Source organism: Phyllobates terribilis, unplaced genomic scaffold (assembly GCF_046119375.1).
Source record: "Phyllobates terribilis strain yellow unplaced genomic scaffold, ASM4611937v1 Scaffold_9__5_contigs__length_417890890, whole genome shotgun sequence".
Classification (NCBI taxonomy): domain Eukaryota; kingdom Metazoa; phylum Chordata; class Amphibia; order Anura; family Dendrobatidae; genus Phyllobates; species Phyllobates terribilis.
The window spans coordinates 231,072,497-231,090,766 of record NW_027362769.1 but is presented as its reverse complement, the minus strand read 5'-3'; the positions used below and the strand labels follow the sequence as shown (position 1 = coordinate 231,090,766).

The 18,270-nt window shown below is 46.3% G+C and overlaps 1 protein-coding gene across 8 annotated transcripts in view; it reads left to right on the top strand.

Annotated features, from left to right (window-relative positions):
• The window catches only part of CLEC16A (C-type lectin domain containing 16A), a 293,814-nt gene that overhangs the window by 244,636 nt on the left and 30,908 nt on the right, over positions 1 to 18,270 (top strand). Inside the window, exon 22 of one of the 8 annotated variants that reach the window (XM_073647732.1) lies at positions 2,095 to 2,177. The exons of the other annotated variants lie outside the window; for them this stretch is intronic. Coding sequence (XP_073503833.1) covers positions 2,095 to 2,177 — 83 coding nt within the window. The remainder of the gene's footprint in view (positions 1 to 2,094; positions 2,178 to 18,270) is intronic. 8 annotated transcript variants of the gene reach the window in all.

Sequence of the window (18,270 nt, the reverse complement as noted above, 5' to 3'; positions counted from 1 at the left end):
AATCATCAATGGAAATCAAATTTATTAACCAATGGAGGCCTGGATTTGGAGTCACCCCCAAAATTAAAGTGGAAAAACACACTACAGGCTGATCCAACTTTGATGTAATGTCCTTAAAACAAGTCACAATGAGGCTCAGTATTGTGTGTGGCCTCCACGTGCCTGTATGACCTCCCTACAACGCCTGGGCGTGCTCCTGATGAGGTGGCGGATGGTCTCCTGTGGGATCTCCTCCCAGACCTGGACTAAAGCATCCGCCAACTCCTGGACAGTCTGTGGTGCAACGTGACGTTGGTGGATGGAGCGAGACATGATGTCCCAGATGTGCTCAATCGGATTCAGGTCTGGGGAACGGGTGGGCCAGTCCATAGCTTCAATGCCTTCATCTTGCAGGAACTGCTGACACACTCCAGCCACATGAGGTCTGGCATTGTCCTACATTAGGAGGAACCCAGGGCCAACCGCACCAGCATATGGTCTCACAAGGGGTCTGAGGAGCTCATCTCGTTACCTAATGGCAGTCAGGCTACCTCTGGCGAGCACATGGAGGGCTGTGCGGCCCTCCAAAGAAATGCCACCCCACACCATTACTGACCCACTGCCAAACCGGTCATGCTGAAGGTTGTTGCAGGCTGCAGATCGCTCTCCACAGCGTCTCCAGACTGTCACGTCTGTCACATGTGCTCAGTGTGAACCTGCTTTCATCTGTGAAGAGCACAGGGCGCCAGTGGCGACTTTGACAATCCTGGTGTTCTGTGGCCAATGCCAAGTGTCCTGCACGGTGTTGGGCTGTGAGCACAACCCCCATCTGTGGACGTCGGGCCCTCATACCACCCTCATGGAGTTGGTTTCTAACCGTTTGTGCAGACACATGCACATTTGTGGCCTGCTGGAGATCATTTTGCAGGACTCTGGCAGTGCTCCTCCTGTTCCTCCTTGCACAAAGGCGGAGGTAGCGGCCCTGCTGCTGGGTTATTGCCCTCCTATGGCCCCCTCCACGTCTCCTGGTGTACTGGCATCTCTTCTGGTAGCGCCTCCAGCCTCTGGATACTACGCTGACAGACACAGCAAACCTTCTTGCCACGGCTCGCATTGATGTGCCATCCTGGATGAGCTGCACTACCTGAGCAACTTCTGTGGGTTGTAGAGTCCGTCTCATGCTACTACGAGTGTGAAAGCACAACCAACATTCAAAAGTGACCAAAACATCAGCCAGAAAGCATTGGTACTGAGATGTGGTCTGTGGTCCCCACCTGCAGAACCACTCCTTTATTGAGGGTGTCTTTATAATTGCCAATAATTTGCATCTATTGTCTATTCCATTTGCACAACAGCATGTGAAATTGATTGTCAATCAGTGTTGCTTCCTAAGTGGACAGTTTGATTTCACAGAAGTTTGATTTACTTGGAGTTATATTCTGTTGTTTAAGTGTTCCCTTTATTTTTTTGAGCAGTGTATATTAAATAGTATTAGTACCTGATGTATTGACAGTTTGTAACATATAAATTAGTACAGAAGGAGGGAGAATTTACTGAATGTTCCTGATATCAATCCTTGTCTTCCATGGAGCATGTTGCCATTGTCCTTCTGCCATAATGTAAACAGCGGACATGAATGGATGAACTTGGTCATTCACAATGCTTAGGTAAGCCCTACTGTCTATGTCCATCAACAAGCATCACAGGACTAAGGGTGTGCAAAGAAAACATTCCCCACACCATTACTCCAACACCAAGAAATGTTGACACCTGTCTGGAAGGAAACACCAAATTCTGACCCTCATATCTGAATGATGCAACAAAAATCTGGATTTGTAAGACTAGGCAATGTTTTTGCACTGCTCAGTGGTCCTATTTTGCTCTAATACCCACTAGAGTTTTGCCTCGCTTTTATTTGACCACTGTGGCCTCAAACTGGTCGTGTGCTGTTATAATCCACCCATGTTAAGGAAGAACGAGTTGTGCATTTGGACACATTCGTTGGAGCCAAGCTTTATATTTAGCTGCCATTTCCTTGACTGTGCAAAGTCTGTTCATCAGAACCATTTTTGATATCTGCCGTTGATCCCTTTTTGTCACTGTTTACGTTTACAGGATCCCCTGTCACTGGATGTGTTTCCTCGATTACTCCATTCTCAGTATACTCTCAGAACCGTTCCACAAGAAAACCCTACCAGGTTGGCAATTTTTGAAGTCTTTTGAAGTTCTAGTCTAGCAGTGAGGACCATGCCTCATTGTAAATTGCTTAGAAAGCTCAACTTTCCCATTCTAATGTGGATTCACAGTAAATCTGATCCACATGCAGTCATTATATTTTATGGCATCAAAAGTGTTGTGTTCTCCCAGCCACAGGCAGCTGTGAATCTTGGCTGAATCTAGTCACAGCTAACTTTCTGACTTCATAATTATTTTGGCCATGTTCCTTTCATTTCCAAATAGACATGTTAGAACATTTCCCCCACCCCCAACCACCACCCTAAGTGTTCACCATGCTAATTTGCTACTAATCATGTGGTTGGGTAATGTTGGAAGACGTTTGTACATAACGATATAAATGTCCTATTCTTACAAGACTCCATGTGTTGTCAGTGAAGGGTTCAGATCAGAGCATGAAGACTTTCTTTTTTAATTTTAGGCTACATGCAAAGCAAATGTGTTTTATGTTCTACAGAAGCAGTTTCTACAGCAATGGAAATACCAGATACAGCCGATGGGCAATACTGTTGTCGTTGGGCTTACATGTCAAGAATGGAAGTTATCTCACCCCTTGCACACAATATTTTACCAAACGAGACACAAAATTTTTACTTCATTTATATGCGTATGTCGCCCAGCGAAAGCTGAATGCATAGGTATCTTTAGAATTTACTTTTGTCGGAATCTTGATAAATCAGTTACTAAGTGCAGTGGGCGGGAAAGTACACTTACCAAAACACTCTTCCTTTATTATTAACATTGTTGCTCCTCCCTCTGTCCATTGATTGCTAGTTGACTTTGCCTCTGACATTTAGGCACCGGTCAGGAAATCCCGTGCCTGTGCAGATCAGGGTCTCCTCACTTCTGGGCACTAACTTGCCCTTTTGAAGGCGCAATCTACAGTGTTCTACCGCGAATGCACTGTACCCGAATTCCAAAACAGTAATTTTCCCCAACCGGTCTGGTACTGAGCATCCTAATCACTAATCTATATAAAACAATTTGTTTGGCTTTTATAGAGAGATTAGTTATAAATCTTAAGCAAATGATTTTCCAATCTGTGTTGTACCAAAACTTAGGACAGTTGTTTTACTTTGGAAAATACAATTTTCATCTGGATTTATATGCCAAAAGCAAATAATCATTTAGTTTTTCCATTCATTCTGATGGGATTTTGCTTTTGGCAAAATATTAAAACAGAGAAAACATGTTCTACACTCTTGTACAAAGTGCGTGGTGTGTGGAGGACACTAGTCAGAATAGCAGCTACAACCCATAGATCTAAAAACAAACTTCAGACATTTGTATTTTAAATTGACAGCTACAGTTGAAACCTGAAGTTTACATACACTATATAAAAAGATTCATATGCATGTCTTTCTCAATATCTGACATGAAATCAGAATAAACCTTTCCCGTTTTAGGTCAATTAGGATTACCATAATTTTTTAATATTTGCCAAATGCCTGAATAATGAGAGAGAGAATGTTTTAAGGCATTTATATTACTTACTGCAAAGTCAAAAGTTTACATATACAAAGATTACTATGCCTTTAAACAATTCTGGACTGCCCATATGATGATGTCATGTGTTTGGAAGTTTCTGATAGTTTTTTTTGGCAACATCTGAGTTAATTAGAGACACACCTGTGGATGTATTTTAATGCACATCTGAAACACACTGCTTCTTTGTGTAGCATCATGGGAAAGTTTAAAGAAATCAGCCAAGATATCGGGAAGAGAATTGTGGACTTGCACAAGTCTGGCTCATCCTTGTGTACAATTTCAAGATACCTGAAGGTGCCTTGTTCATCTATACAAACAATTATATGCAAGTACAAACAAGATGGGAATGTCCAGCCATCCTACTGCTCAGGAAGGAGATGGGTTCTGTGTCCAAGAGATGAACGTGTTTTGGTCCAACATGTGCATATCAACCCAAGGACAAAAGCAAAAGACCTTGCAAAGATGATGGCGGAAGCTGGTAAGATTGTGTCAATATCCACAGTGAAACGAGTACTATATCAACATGGGCTGAAAGGCCACTCTGACAGAAAGAAGCCATTACTCCAAAAGAAACATAAAAAATCCAGATTAATGTTTGCAAATGTTTGGAGGAAAAAGGGAGAAGCTTGGAAGCCTAAGAACACCATCCCAACTGTGCAACACGGGGGTGGCAGCATCATGTTATGGAGTTGCTTTGCTGCAGGAGGGACTGGTGCACTTCACAAAATAGAAGGCATCATGAGAAAAGAAGATGATATGGCAATACTGAAACAACATCTCAAGACATCAGCCAGGAAGGTAAAGTTTGGGCAGAAATGGATCTTCCAAATGGACAATGACCCGAAGCATACTGCCAAAATGGTAACAAAGTGGCTTAAGGATAGCAAAGTCAATGTTTTGGAGTGGCCATCACAAAGCCCCCATCTCAGTCCTATTGAAAATTTATGGGCAAAGCTGAAAAGGCAGGTGCGAACAAGACGACCTACAAACCTGGATCAGTTACCCCAGTTTTGTCAAGAGAATTGGGCCCAAATTCAGACCAACTATTGTGAGAAGCTTGTGGAAGGATATCCCAAACGCTGGACCATAGTCATTCAGTTGAAGGGCAATGGTACCAAATACTAATGAAATGTATGTAAACTTATAGCTTTGCAGTTAGTAACAAAAATGCCTTAAAACATTCTCTCTCTCTCTCATTATTCTATCATTTGGCAAATATTAAAAATTATGGTAATCCTAATTGTCCTAAAACGGGAAAGGTTTATTCTGATTTCATGTCAGATATTGAAAAAAACATGCATATGTGTCTTTTTATATAATGTATGTAAACTTGTGGTTTCAACTGTTTATTGTTATTGACACGATGTATGTGTCACCGAGGTGGCTGGCCTTGGTGATGTAAATCCCAGAAAATCTTTACCAGTAACACTAGTTTACTGAGTAGTTTGTTTGATTGGATTCTGGGTCTGGGATTTAGAAGTGAACAAAAGAGCTTGGATGGGAAAGGTTGCTCCCTGTAACAGGTCTGGGAGGCGGAACCTCAGATCAACTATACAAGGGGGCGGTCCTTGTAAGGAAGCGGGTGGCTCCCGGGGAAGACGGGCAGGTAGTCACGGCAAGTGACAGGGACAGTCTCTGGGTAGAAGGGCAGGTAGTCACGGCAAGTGACAGGGACAGTCTCTGGGTAGAAGGACAGCAGGCAGGTGGCTGGTGAGCGCTCCCAGGTGAGCGAGTGAGAGTCTCTGGACGGGCAGGTGGTCACGGCAAGTGACGGCAGAGCCTCCAGGTAGCCTAGCAGGCAGGTAGCAGGTGAGCGCTCCCAGGTGAGCGGGCAAGAGTCTCTGGACGGGCAGGTGGTCACGGCAAGTGACGGCAGAGCCTCCAGGTAGGCTAGCAGACAGGTAGCAGGTGAGCGCTCCCAGGTGAGCAGGCAAGAGTCTCTGGACAGGCAGGTGGTCACGGCAAGTGACGGCAGAGCCTCCAGGTAGGCTAGCAGGCAGGTAGCAGGTGAGCGCTCCCAGGTGAGCGGGCAAGAGTCTCTGGACGGGCAGGTGGTCACGGCAAGTGATGGCAGAGCCTCCAGGTAGGCTAGCAGACAGGTAGCAGATGAGCGCTCCCAGGTGAGCGGGCAGGCAGGTCCATAGACAGACTGTCAGGTGTCGGAAGGCAGACTGTCGGACCGCAGGCTTGCAAGCAGGTAAACGGATATCAGGCAGGTTTCAAGCAGGAATCTGGCAGGTGACTGGCAGGTAACTGGTAACGGGACCTGAGGGCTGAAGCAGAGTGAAGGCTTTGCAACAACATTGCTCGGGCACCTCCATTTTGGAGGAGGTGCCTTATATATGGTGAGATCCTTCGGCCATTGGCCGGGGACTCCTTAGGACGGCGCGCGCGGCCCCTTTAAGAGAGGGGGAGCGCGCACGCGCCCTAAGCACAGTGGCCGGGAAGCAGCGCGCGCTGCCAGCAGAGCGGGAGGAGGACGCCGGGCACGGAGTGGAGAGGTGAGGGGAACAGCGTCCCTGCCTAGCAGGAGGCAGGGACGCCGACGCTACAGTACCCCCCCCCCTTTAGGCCCCCCCTTTTTTAGGCCAGACAGAAATTTATCAAGGATGAGAGGGGCATGGATGTTCTCCCGGGGCTCCCAAGTTCTCTCCTCAGGACCAAACCCCTTCCAAACTACAAGAAAAAAGGTTTTTCCTCTTACCCTTTTGGTGGCCAGAATGTTCTCTACCTCAAACTCGTTTTCAGCGGAAACCGGAGCAGAAGGCGTACCTGTAGACTTGGAAAAAGAGTTAAGTACCACGGGTTTGAGGAGAGATACATGGAAGGAGTTAGGGATCCGCAAGTTGGCCGGGAGTTTCAATTTATAGGCCACTGGGTTGATTTGTTTGATAACTTCCAGTGGGCCGATGAACCGGGGCCCTAACTTGTAGGAAGGAATCTTGAGCCGGACATACTTGGACGAGAGCCAGACTTTATCTCCAGGACGGAATTGTGGAGGATCCAGGCGTTTTTTGTCAGCGTGTTTTTTCATCCGCTCGGACGACTGAAGGAGTGCGGATCGGGTACTCTCCCAAATGGAGGAAAATTTGCTAACGAGAGATTCCGCAGCCGGATTGTCCACCGAGGTGGAGACGGGAAATGGGATCCGAGGATGCTAACCGAAGACTACAAAAAACGGGGATTTGGAGGAAGATTCGCTCTCGTGATTATTGTAAGAGAATTCGGCCCATGGCAGGAGATCCACCCAGTCTGAATGGTGGGCATTAACGAAGTGCCGGAGGTAGCTGGTCAGGATCTGATTGATCCGCTCCACTTGACCATTGGACTGTGGGTGGTATGCGGAGGAGAAGTCCAGAGTGACGTCTAGCAGCTTGCATGTGGCTCTCCAGAAGCGTGAGGTGAACTGGACCCCACGATCCGACACGATGTGGAGGGGCAGGCCATGGAGACGGAAGATGTGGCGGATAAAGTCTTTAGCCAGCTCGAGTGCAGACGGGAGGCCTGGCAGGGGAATGAAATGAGCCATTTTGGAAAAGCGGTCAGCGACCACCCAAATGACCGTACAACCGTCAGAGACAGGGAGATCTGTTATGAAGTCCATAGCTATATGCTGCCAGGGGGCAGCAGGTACTGGAAGAGGAAGGAGGCGACCGTCTGGCAGGTGTCTCGGAACCTTGTTGCGGGCGCAGGACACACAGGCAGAAACAAAGTCTATTACGTCCTTGTGCAGGGTAGGCCACCAGTAGTGCCGGGTGATAAGCTGGAGGGTCTTTTTCTGACCGGCGTGGTCAGCAAGCTTAGACGAGTGACCCCAGTGTAGGATCTTCTCCCGATCAGGTACCGTTACGAACGTCTTACCGGGAGGGAGACAATTTAGACTCACGGGGGCCACCTGCATTACTCTGGCGGGATCGATGATGTGTTTAGGTTCCTCCTCAAGATCAGACACCAGGAAGGATCGGGACAAGGCATCAGCTTTGATGTTTTTGTCAGCCGGGCGAAAATGAAGAACAAACTCAAAGCGAGCAAAAAACAAGGACCACCGGGCTTGGCGCGGGTTAAGTCTCTGGGCACTCTGGAGGTAAGCCAAGTTCTTGTGGTCCGTGTAAATTATTATTGCCGGGTGAAGAGCCCCCTCGAGCAGGTAACGCCACTCCTCCAATGCCAGCTTAATGGCCAATAACTCTCGGTCTCCTATAGAATAGTTGCGCTCGGAAGAGGAGAAGAGTTTGGAGAAGAAGCCGCAAGTTACCATTCTCCCGGAAGACGATTTTTGGGTAAGTACCGCTCCGGCTCCAGAGGAGGAGGCGTCAACTTCCAGGAAGAATTGCTTGTTGCCGTCTGGGCGATGCAGCACCGGGGCGGAAGAGAAAGCCTGTTTTAAGGAAAGAAAGGATTCCTCTGCTTCGGGCGACCATTCTCTGGGATTAGTGCCCTTACGGGTCAGCGCAGTGATAGGGGCAGTCCGGGAAGAGAAGTGCGGTATGAAGAGGCGGTAGTAGTTGGCGAAGCCCAGGAACCGCTGAATAGCCTTCAACCCCTCTGGTCGAGGCCACTTCTCGATGGCAGACAGTTTCTCAGGATCCATTCGTAGGCCGGTCTGAGAAATTATGTAGCCCAAAAACAGAAGCGAGGTCTGCTCAAAGAGGCACTTCTCATATTTAGCGTAGAGGTGGTTCCGCCTGAGCAGAACCTGACGAACATCCCTCCGGTGTGTGGGGAGATCCGGAGAGAAGACCAAGATGTCGTCCAGGTACACCACTACGCAGGAGTGGAGAAGGTCCCGGAAGATGTCATTGACCAACTCTTGAAAGACGGCAGGAGCGTTACAGAGACCGAAGGGCATTACCAGGTATTCATAGTGGCCTTCCCGGGTGTTGAATGCCGTCTTCCATTCATCCCCCTGACGGATACGGACCAGGTTATACGCCCCACGTAGGTCCAGCTTGGTGAAGATTCTAGCCCCCCTCAGACGGTCAAATAATTCCGGAATGAGCGGAAGGGGGTATTTATTCTTCACCGTGATCTGGTTAAGGCCCTATAGTCTAAACAGGGACGGAGTGAGCCGTCCTTCTTTTTGACGAAGAAGAAGCCTGCTCCCGCCGGGGAAGTAGATTTCCGGATGAACCCCCGGGCCAGATTCTCCTCAATATATTCTGACATGGATCGGGTCTCAGCAGCGGACAAAGGGTAAATGCGCCCACGGGGAGGAGTAGCGCCGGGCATCAGGTCGATTGGGCAGTCGTATGGTCTATGAGGGGGTAATGTCTCTGCCTCCTTTTTATTAAAGACGTCCGCATACGACCAATAAGGAGCCGGAAGACCAGGTAGATTGGCTGGAGTAGGAGAAGGACGGACAGGATGGACGGGAACTAAACAAGTCTTATGGCAGTCCTGTCCCCAGCGAAGGACTTCTCCGGTCTGCCAATCAAGCACGGGTGCATGTCTCTGAAGCCAAGGTAGGCCTAGTAAGAGGGCGTGAGAGAGTCCAGGCAGAACATGAAAGATGCTCTCAGAGTGCAGCATTCCCACCTGCAGGGTTATGGATTCGGTGATGAGTTGGATGGGATGTGGTAAGAGGCCCCCATCCACGGCAGCGACAGATAAGGGTACAGCTAGAGGTTTGGTGGCAATGCGGTATTTCTCTACCAGAGACTGAGAAATGAGATTTCCGGCAGCTCCAGAGTCAAGTTGGGCTAGTTCAAAATAACGGTTCTCCCCGCAGATGATAGAAACCGACAGCAACAGAGATGGAGAGGGTTTACTCTTGTCTAGGACGATCTCTCTGAGCGATCCTAGACACAGGCGTTTCCCGACCTCTCCGGGCAGGAACGGATCCGGTGCTCCTTACTGCCACAGTAGAAGCAGCTCCCCTCGGCACGGCGTAACTCTTGACGGGTTTTGACCATCTTAGTCTGGTCGACCTGCATAGGCTCGGGTGAGTGCGCCTGGGGAGTAGCGGGAGAAGTGACAGGTTTCTGAAAGGTAGGGGCTAGACGTGGAAAGTGGAAACCTCTCACGGGTGACCTCTTTGGCGCGTTCCTGGAACCGGATGTCAATCCGGGTGGCAAGAGTTATTAAGTCGTCGAGAGTGGTAGGTATGTCCCGTCCGGCGAGTTCATCTTTAATACGGCCGGACAGACCCTCCCAAAAGACTGACACCAGGGCGTCGTTATCCCAGGCCAGCTCCGAAGCAAGGGTACGGAACCGTATGGCATATTGGCCCACGGTGAGATTTCCTTGATGGAGGCGTAGCAGAGATGATGCGGATGAGGTCTTCCGTCCGGGTTCGTCGAAGACTTTCCGGAAAGCCGTGAGAAAGGCTGGCAGGTTGGACACCAGGGGGTCTCCTCTCTCCCATAGAGGATTTAGCCAAGCCAGTGCCTCCCCCGTGAGATGGGACATGATGAAGGCTACTTTGGCCCGGTCGGAGATAAACTGGTGGGTCACGAGTTCAAAGTGCAGGGTGCACTGGTTTATGAAGCCCCGAGCTTGAGCGGGGTCGCCTCCGAAGCGAGGAGGTGCAGAAAGCCGGGGTCCGGGGCAGGATGCCATGGTATTGGTGGGCAGCGGCGCTGCCGGGCTGCGAGTCATGACACTAGCGGTGGTTGCTGGTGGAGAAGTCAGAGTGTCCAGGCGAGAGTTGACATTCCGCAGATGACTCAGGATGGACTCCTGTTGGGACCTCTGACGGGACAGTTCATGACATAGGTCCGAGAGCGAGGGAGCTTGGGTGCCACCGGGTTCCATGGCCCAAACAAACTGTAACGGGGTTGGTCCTTGTAAGGAAGCGGGAGGCTCCCGGGGAAGACGGGCAGGTAGTCACGGCAAGTGACAGGGACAGTCTCTGGGTAGAAGGGCAGGTAGTCACGGCAAGTGACAGGGACAGTCTCTGGGTAGAAGGGCAGGTAGTCACGGCAAGTGACAGGGACAGTCTCTGGGTAGAAGGACAGCAGGCAGGTGGCTGATGAGCGCTCCCAGGTGAGCGAGCGAGAGTCTTTGGACAGGCAGGTGGTCACGGCAAGTGACGGCAGAGCCTCCAGGTAGGCTAGCAGGCAGGTAGCAGGTGAGCGCTCCCAGGTGAGCGGGCAAGAGTCTCTGGACGGGCAGGTGGTCACGGCAAGTGACGGCAGAGCCTCCAGGTAGGCTAGCAGACAGGTAGCAGGTGAGCGCTCCCAGGTGAGCGGGCAAGCGTCTCTGGACAGGCAGGTGGTCACGGCAAGTGACAGCGGAGCCTCCAGGTAGGCTAGCAGGCAGGTAGCAGATGAGCGCTCCCAGGTGAGCGGGCAGGCTGGTCCATAGACAGACTGACAGGTGTCGGAAGGCAGACCGTCGGACCGCAGGCTTGCAAGCAAGTAAACGGATATCTGGCAGGTGACTGGCAGGTAACTGGTAACGGGACCTGAGGGCTGAAGCAGAGTGAAGGCTTTGCAACAACATTGCTCGGGCACCTCCATTTTGGAGGAGGTGCCTTATATATGGTGAGGTCCTCCGGCCATTGGCCGGGGACTCCTTAGGACGGCGCGCGCGGCCCCTTTAAGAGAGGGGGAGCGCGCGCGCCCTAAGCACAGTGGCCGGGAAGCAGCGCGCGCTGCCAGCAGAGCGGGAGGAGGACGCCGGGCACGGAGTGGAGAGGTGAGGGGAACAGCGTCCCTGCCTAGCAGGAGGCAGGGACGCTGACGCTACACTCCCATTCCCCAGTCTGGGCCTTACAGGCCTAATAAAAGGTAACGGGAACAGATCAGAGAGTTGTGCTGAGGCTGGAGATAGACCGTTTATGGTGGATCGTCTATGTTTTAATCTGAAAGATTCCTGTGACACCAAGTTGGTTTGACTGTTTTATTTATTTTTGCCTTTACCGACAAGGGACTTTTTGATTTATTCGTGCTGAAGGAAGCTCTTGTCATCTTGGATTTAAAAAGTCTATGAAGAATAATAAACTTTATTTTGTTTGGATATTAAAACTTGGTGCCAGTGCGTGTCCAAGTGACTACCAGAGAGCTCAAAGCCCCACAACATGAATGTTGGTGAATGCATCTTACTGTTCTCTATACTTTCAGTTGCACATAGGACCACATGTTCTGCAATTTTGTAACGAGTCTATGAGAACATATCCTACTTCTCTTATTCATAGGTACAAAAAGTGGGGAAAATAAGTGATTGATACTCTGCCGATTTTGCAAGTTTTCCCACCAACAAAGAATGGAGAGGTCTGTAATTTTTAGGTACACTTCAACTGTGAGAGACAGAATCTAAAATTAAAAAATTGAAAATCACATTGTACCATTTTTACATAATTGATTTGCATTTTATTGCATGAAATAAGTATTTGATACAATAGAAAAACAGAACTTAATATTTGGTACAGGAACCTTTGTTTGCAATTACAGAGGTCAGGCGTTTCCTGTAGTTCTTGACCAGGTTTGTGCACACTGCAGCTGGGATTTTGGCCCACTCTTCCATACAGATCTTCTCCAGATCTTTCATGTTTCAGGGCAGTTACATTTAGTTTCAGCTCCCTACCAAGATTTTCAATTGGGTTCAGGTCTGGAGAATGGCTAGGCCACTCCAGGACCTTGAAATGCTTCTTACGAAGTTGCCCTGGCTTTGTGTCTTGGGTCATTGTCATGCTGGAAGACGAAGCCACGACCCATCTTCAATGCTCTTACTGAAGGAAGGAGGTTGTTTGCCAAAAACTCGTGATACATGACCCCATTCATCTTTCCTTCAATACGGTGCAGTCGTCCTGTCTCCTTTGCAGAAAAGCACCCCCAAAGTATGATGTTTCCCCCACCATTCTTCACAGTTGGCATTGTGTTCTTGGGGTTGAACTTGTCCTTTTTCTTCTTACAAACACGGCGAGTGAAGTTGATACCAAAAAGTTCTATTTTGGTTTCATCTGACCTCATGGCCTTCTCCCATGCGTCCTCTGTACCATCCATATGGTCATTGTCAAACTTCAAACGGCCCTGGACATGTGTTGGTGTGAGCAGGGGTACCTTGTGTGCCTACAGGATTTTAATCTATGATGCCGTAGTGTGTTACTAACGGTAATGTTTGAGACTGTGGTCCCAGCTCTCTTCAAGTCATTGACCAGGTCCTTCTATATAGTTCTTGGCTGATTTCTGACCTTTCTAAGAATCATCCTTACCCCACGAGGCGAGATCTTGCATGGAGCCCCAGACTGAGGAAGATTGACAGTCATCTTGTGTTTCTTCCATTTTCTAATAATTGTACCAACAGTTTTTGCCTTCTCACCAAGCTGCTTGTCTATTGTCCTGTAGCCCATCCTAGCCTTGTGCAGGTCTACAATTTTGTCCCTGGTGTCCTTAGACAGCTCTTTGGTCTTGGTCATGGTGGAGAGGTTGGAGTGTGACTGATTCTGTGTGGACAGGTGTCTTTTACACAAGTAACGAGTTCAGACAGGTGCAATTAATACAGGTAATGAGTGTAGAATAGGAGAGTTTCTTAAAGAAAAACTAACAGGTCTGTGAGAACCAGAATTCTTGTTGGTTGGAAGTTGATCAAATACTTATTTCATGCAATAAAATGCAATTTAATTACTTAAAAATCACACAATGTGATTTTCTGGATTTTATTTTTAGATTCTGCCTCTCACGGGTGAAGTGTATCCTACGATAAAAATTACAGACCTCTCCTTTCTTTGTAGGTGGGAAAACTTGCAAAATCGGCAGTGTATCAAATACTTATTTATCTCACTGTAATTGATAATCTTAGAAATATTCAGGACCATTAACTCTTACAATTTTAATGTGTTGATCCAGAATAAGGCACAAATGCCTATGATCATGATTTAGCAGCATTGTTCCGCAGAATTATAAATAATCAGACTATGTCACATTGACCCAGATTTAACTTCACAGAATAGCATTGCTATGGTTATACAATGCCATCAGTCTTGATTTACAGTTCATTCATGGCGTAAATGAAAGAGAATTGACATTGTTATAAATCGTGCTGCTAATACCCTCAGTACTGATTTTGTCAGCCTTTTTTTTAATTCTTATCTTTCCATCTATAAATTTCCCTCTCACTTATTTGGTCCCCAAGAATCTAGTTTTCCATTGGTCTACATGGGCTAGTGTATAAAATTAACTAGTTAGGTTTCAAATGAAAAATTGCAGATTAAAAGGGACATTCTAATGATAGATGTTGGCATGTCAGGAAGGTTCTTGTTGCTTCATAGCTCCCATTCTTTTTCATGAATGCATGTTTGGCTATCGTAAAATGTGTTAACTGGATTTGGTTATCAGTCAGGTTTTTAGATTGCCAGTTCATACACTGGGGCTTACCTTAAAGGGTTACTCTCAGTTTCATGATGGGTATTGTTGGAAAGTGTTTTTAAAAACAAAACTTTTGTAAACTATTATTTATAAAAATCCCCCTTTGTTCCTGTGATAATTAAAAAAAATGTTTTAGTGTTTTAATTTTTTTATTGTTTTCTTGCTGTATTGTTCAATAGAGCTTGTAAGCCCTGCTCTGAAAAAGGCCAGGGTCACTGCCAGCATCTGTGTCACTGCGCTTCCAATGGTGCAGAGTAAAAAGTGCCTAAAGCTATGTTCACACATCATGTTTTTTTGCTGCAGATTTTTATGCAAATTTTCAGCTGCCTTTTGCAGTACCAGCAAAGTCTATGAGAAACCAGAATTTTCTGTTCACACATCATGGGGTTTTTTTTGTTGGCGTATTTTATGCCTTGCAGCCTTTTTTGTAAAATAGAGCTTGTCACTTCTTTCAGCGTTTTTTCACCCATAGGAAGTAATGGGTGGTGAAATATGCTGAAAAAACCATGATGCGTGAACATAGCTATCATGTTTTGCTGCTTTTTTTAGTGAAAATAAGCAAGTACAGCAGTATGTGAAACACATTTATTTTTGTGACTTTACCATCTTGCCTTGATCACTGAGATGGTAGTTTGTATAAGGAGTATTTCATTAAATTAGTGATGTGTAAATTGTAAACATTGGCTGAGCTACCTGTGAGATTGAGCAATACCTGTGGCCCAGGGAGGTGTGAAATTTAACAATGCCTGTGCAACTGAATGGCAGACCCCATAGTGTGAAAGTAAATAGTGTCATACAAACTGACAGTGCATTGAGTTTTAGTTAAATTATTCCTGAACAATTCACCTCCCCCACTGTTATGCCAAAACCAGAATGAGATTTTTTTTTTCACTGAACTTTATGTACATGCATAAAAGAGACAAAGAATGAACAAGAAACACAATTCTGCAAAAAAAAACCCACATAAAAAACGCACCAAAAAAGGCAGCAAAACCTGAGTTTTTGACGCGGCTTCTTTCCTGCCAGAGATCAGGTTTTGCTGCAGATTTGTGATGCAAAAAAAAACATGATGTGTGAACATAGCCTAATATGGCAGCAGTGGGAGTACACAGCTATGGCCAGAAGTGAAATGATGCTGCTGGTCTGGACTGTCAATCAAGGAGGATTACCTACCTACATAGAAATTAGGAAGTCGGCTGGTTGGGAAGCAATGCACTATTGAACAGACAATATGAGGCCAACCCTTTAAATGATCTCTGTAGTATCAGACAACTTGATGTCATATGATAATGTGCTAAATAGGCAATTTTCTGATCACTTTTTTGAAAGTTTGTCATCACTGTTTCTTTAAATAAAATGGGTATGAATTGTTGTGCAACATGTGAAAAGAGTTGTCTTTCTAAATTTGTGTTTTTTTCCATCATTCATGAGAAAAATTCTTACATGTATGATCTAAAGCTGCTGCAGTGAGAAGGAATGCCAACAGTAGATGGGGCTTTATTAAAGTGGTTTTCCCAGCTAACCAAGTGACAGAGAAGACTAGGATCTAGGATATGCTATTACTTGCTGATGAAGGTATAAACACTGAGAGCCCCACCAGTTTATAGAATGAAGTGTCCATGTTCGTCGTTGGCTTAAGAAGGCCCACCCCCGGTGCCCACACTTGGAGCTCCGCTACAGGGAGAAAATGAACTTTATCCCTCCCGGCAGTGTTCGGCGTTCAGTCATAGGGGTGGCGCTGGCTCAGTTTCAGTCACCACTTAGTGTATAGAGAGCAATGGCTGGAACCGCCCCCTTAGCACTGACTGACAGCCGACCCTAGTGCTGAGCCTGCTGTCAGTCGGTGTCAGGGGTGCGGTTACAGCCGCTGCTTTCTATACACAGAGTGGTGACTGAAACCGTTCCAGTGCCACCCTTATGACTGGATGGCGAATGCTGCCGGGAGGAAAAAACTTAATTTCCTCCCAGCAGCGAGGCTCTAAGCGCAGGTGCCTGGCAGGTTCAGAACACAATTAACCTGCAGATTAGCTTCCTTTCTGCAGGTTAATAGCATTTTTTTACGTGACACGTTCCCTTTAAGATAGTGGTTCTTTTTAGGTAATACAATTTCATTAAGTTTCATTCTGCAGTCTTCATTCCCTTAATCATTTTAGATTAATATGCAATTTTCAGCCTGATCCTAAGTTTCTGATTTTTTCCACTCATTTGTCCCAGTGTTATGTAGGTTGGATATAAGTACCACTGGTCACATCACCATATCAATCTAAGACTGAGCTGTTTGTGTACCTAGAAAGAAGATTAGAGGGGTCCGGCTACCATACATTCTGCCAGCCCACACCATAATCCTGGGAGACGGACCAGGGTACCGTTTCCTCATGAAGGCCTCCTCATTGCCCACGTGGTCTCCATATGAAGACTGGAGGCTGGTCTGGAGCAATGGGGGGTTAGAATGGAGGTCTATCCTATTCATCGATGAGTTCTGCTTCGGTTTTGGATGCAATAATAGCCATGAATTGGTCTGCAAACTATGTTGGCAACGCCATATAGAAGCCTTCATGAAGGGATATCCTTCTGGTCCTTATCCCGAGATTATGGTGTAGGGCAGCTTTATTATATGGTAGCCAGTCCCCTCTCTAGTTTTCATTTTGGGGACACAGACAGGTTGTAGTTCATTGATTTGCTCATGGATCCAGTGGTCCAGCCATTTCTTCAAAGTGTCAATGCAACACTAGGCTACCGTGCTACCGTGAGCAGCCTGCGTGACCTAAACATGCTATCATGACCTGCAGCGTCTCCCATCAAGCATATTTGGGTTCTCATAGGTTGGCAATTACAAACAAAGCTGCCAGCAGTAAATCTTTAATTTTCTTGCCCAAATGTATTCAACATGGCAAAGCATTCCTCAGACAATCACTGATAGCATGCCAAGGTGTAAGTAAGTGCATGGATTTCTGCACTTGGTGCTCATATTTAATGCTGAACGAATTGAGATGTTTTGAGAATTCAAAAGTAGAACATTTCTATATCCACTTATCATTTTTGATGAACAGCAGATGCTTCCAGTCTCTTAATTGTATTTTTATGAGGTAGTTTTATTAGAAACTGACAATATAGAAAGAAGGCAGTGTGTACGTTCCCCATCCAGCATTTTTATGGGACCATAATATCACCATACTTTTTTATGTTCGGAAGTAATATAAAGCAGGAAAAGTGAAGAGTGGTTCCCTCTACAAAAAACCCCATTAATTTTAGATTGAGAAGTTCTACAACTATTCAATACTCAGTGGAGTATTTCAGTGAAATATCTCCATCCATATAGCATCTGCTGGTACAGACCACAATTTCTTAATTCAACAAAATTTATAATAATTTAAGAAAATTATAGCACTCCACCTTGATTTCAAGGTCCCTAAGGCTAGAATAATTTGTTTAGTCAACATGTTTAGAAGCATTAAAAATGCATTTTCTTAGATTATATGAATTTAGTTTGTTGTTTAATAGATAAAAGAGAAGGATTTTCCCTCTGTTGGGAATGATGTTAAAGAAGTGGTCCGAAACTAACACTGATATAATCCTAAATCTGTATTTACTCTGATAATGTAATTACTTTTTTTTTAATATACTTTAATTAAAATTTTCCAACCGTTCCCTCTCTATACTACCTAACTGCTTTTTTTTTTTACTTCTTGTTTAATGGCATTTCTTTTGAGAATTCCCAGTGCATGCTAGGATATTCAAACAGGGCATCATAAAGGGGATAAGCTGCAGTCACTGCCACAGCCTGTGTCCCCACACTGAAACGAAGAGTCATCAGTGACGTTCGTTTCTGGGGCTGGTCTAATCTCTGCTCTACTGAGTATGTCGGTTGGCAATTCCGACTAATACTTAATAGGATTTTGTCACCGTGCAGTATTCTTTTAAATGCACAGTGACAGTGCGCTCCCTCTCTGGGTCTGAAGAAAAATAACGAGCTTGCAAGAGAGTGCACTGTCAGTGTAGATTGTAAGGAGATAACACGGTGAGTAGGAAAAGCAGAGAGCAGCCCTGAAAGTGATGTCTGTTTTAATGGTGGGGCTGGTCTCTGCTTTTCTGCCTTGATCCTGGAATTGCCCGCACTCAAAGATTCAATTGTTTTCGCGCCTGAAATGTCTCGTTCTTCATTCGTCTGACCACTGAAAAAATGTCCTGATAATTCCTGTAAAAAAGAAACCATTAAAATAGCATGCGTGCACAATGCCTGGCAAATGGCCAAGATACGTGG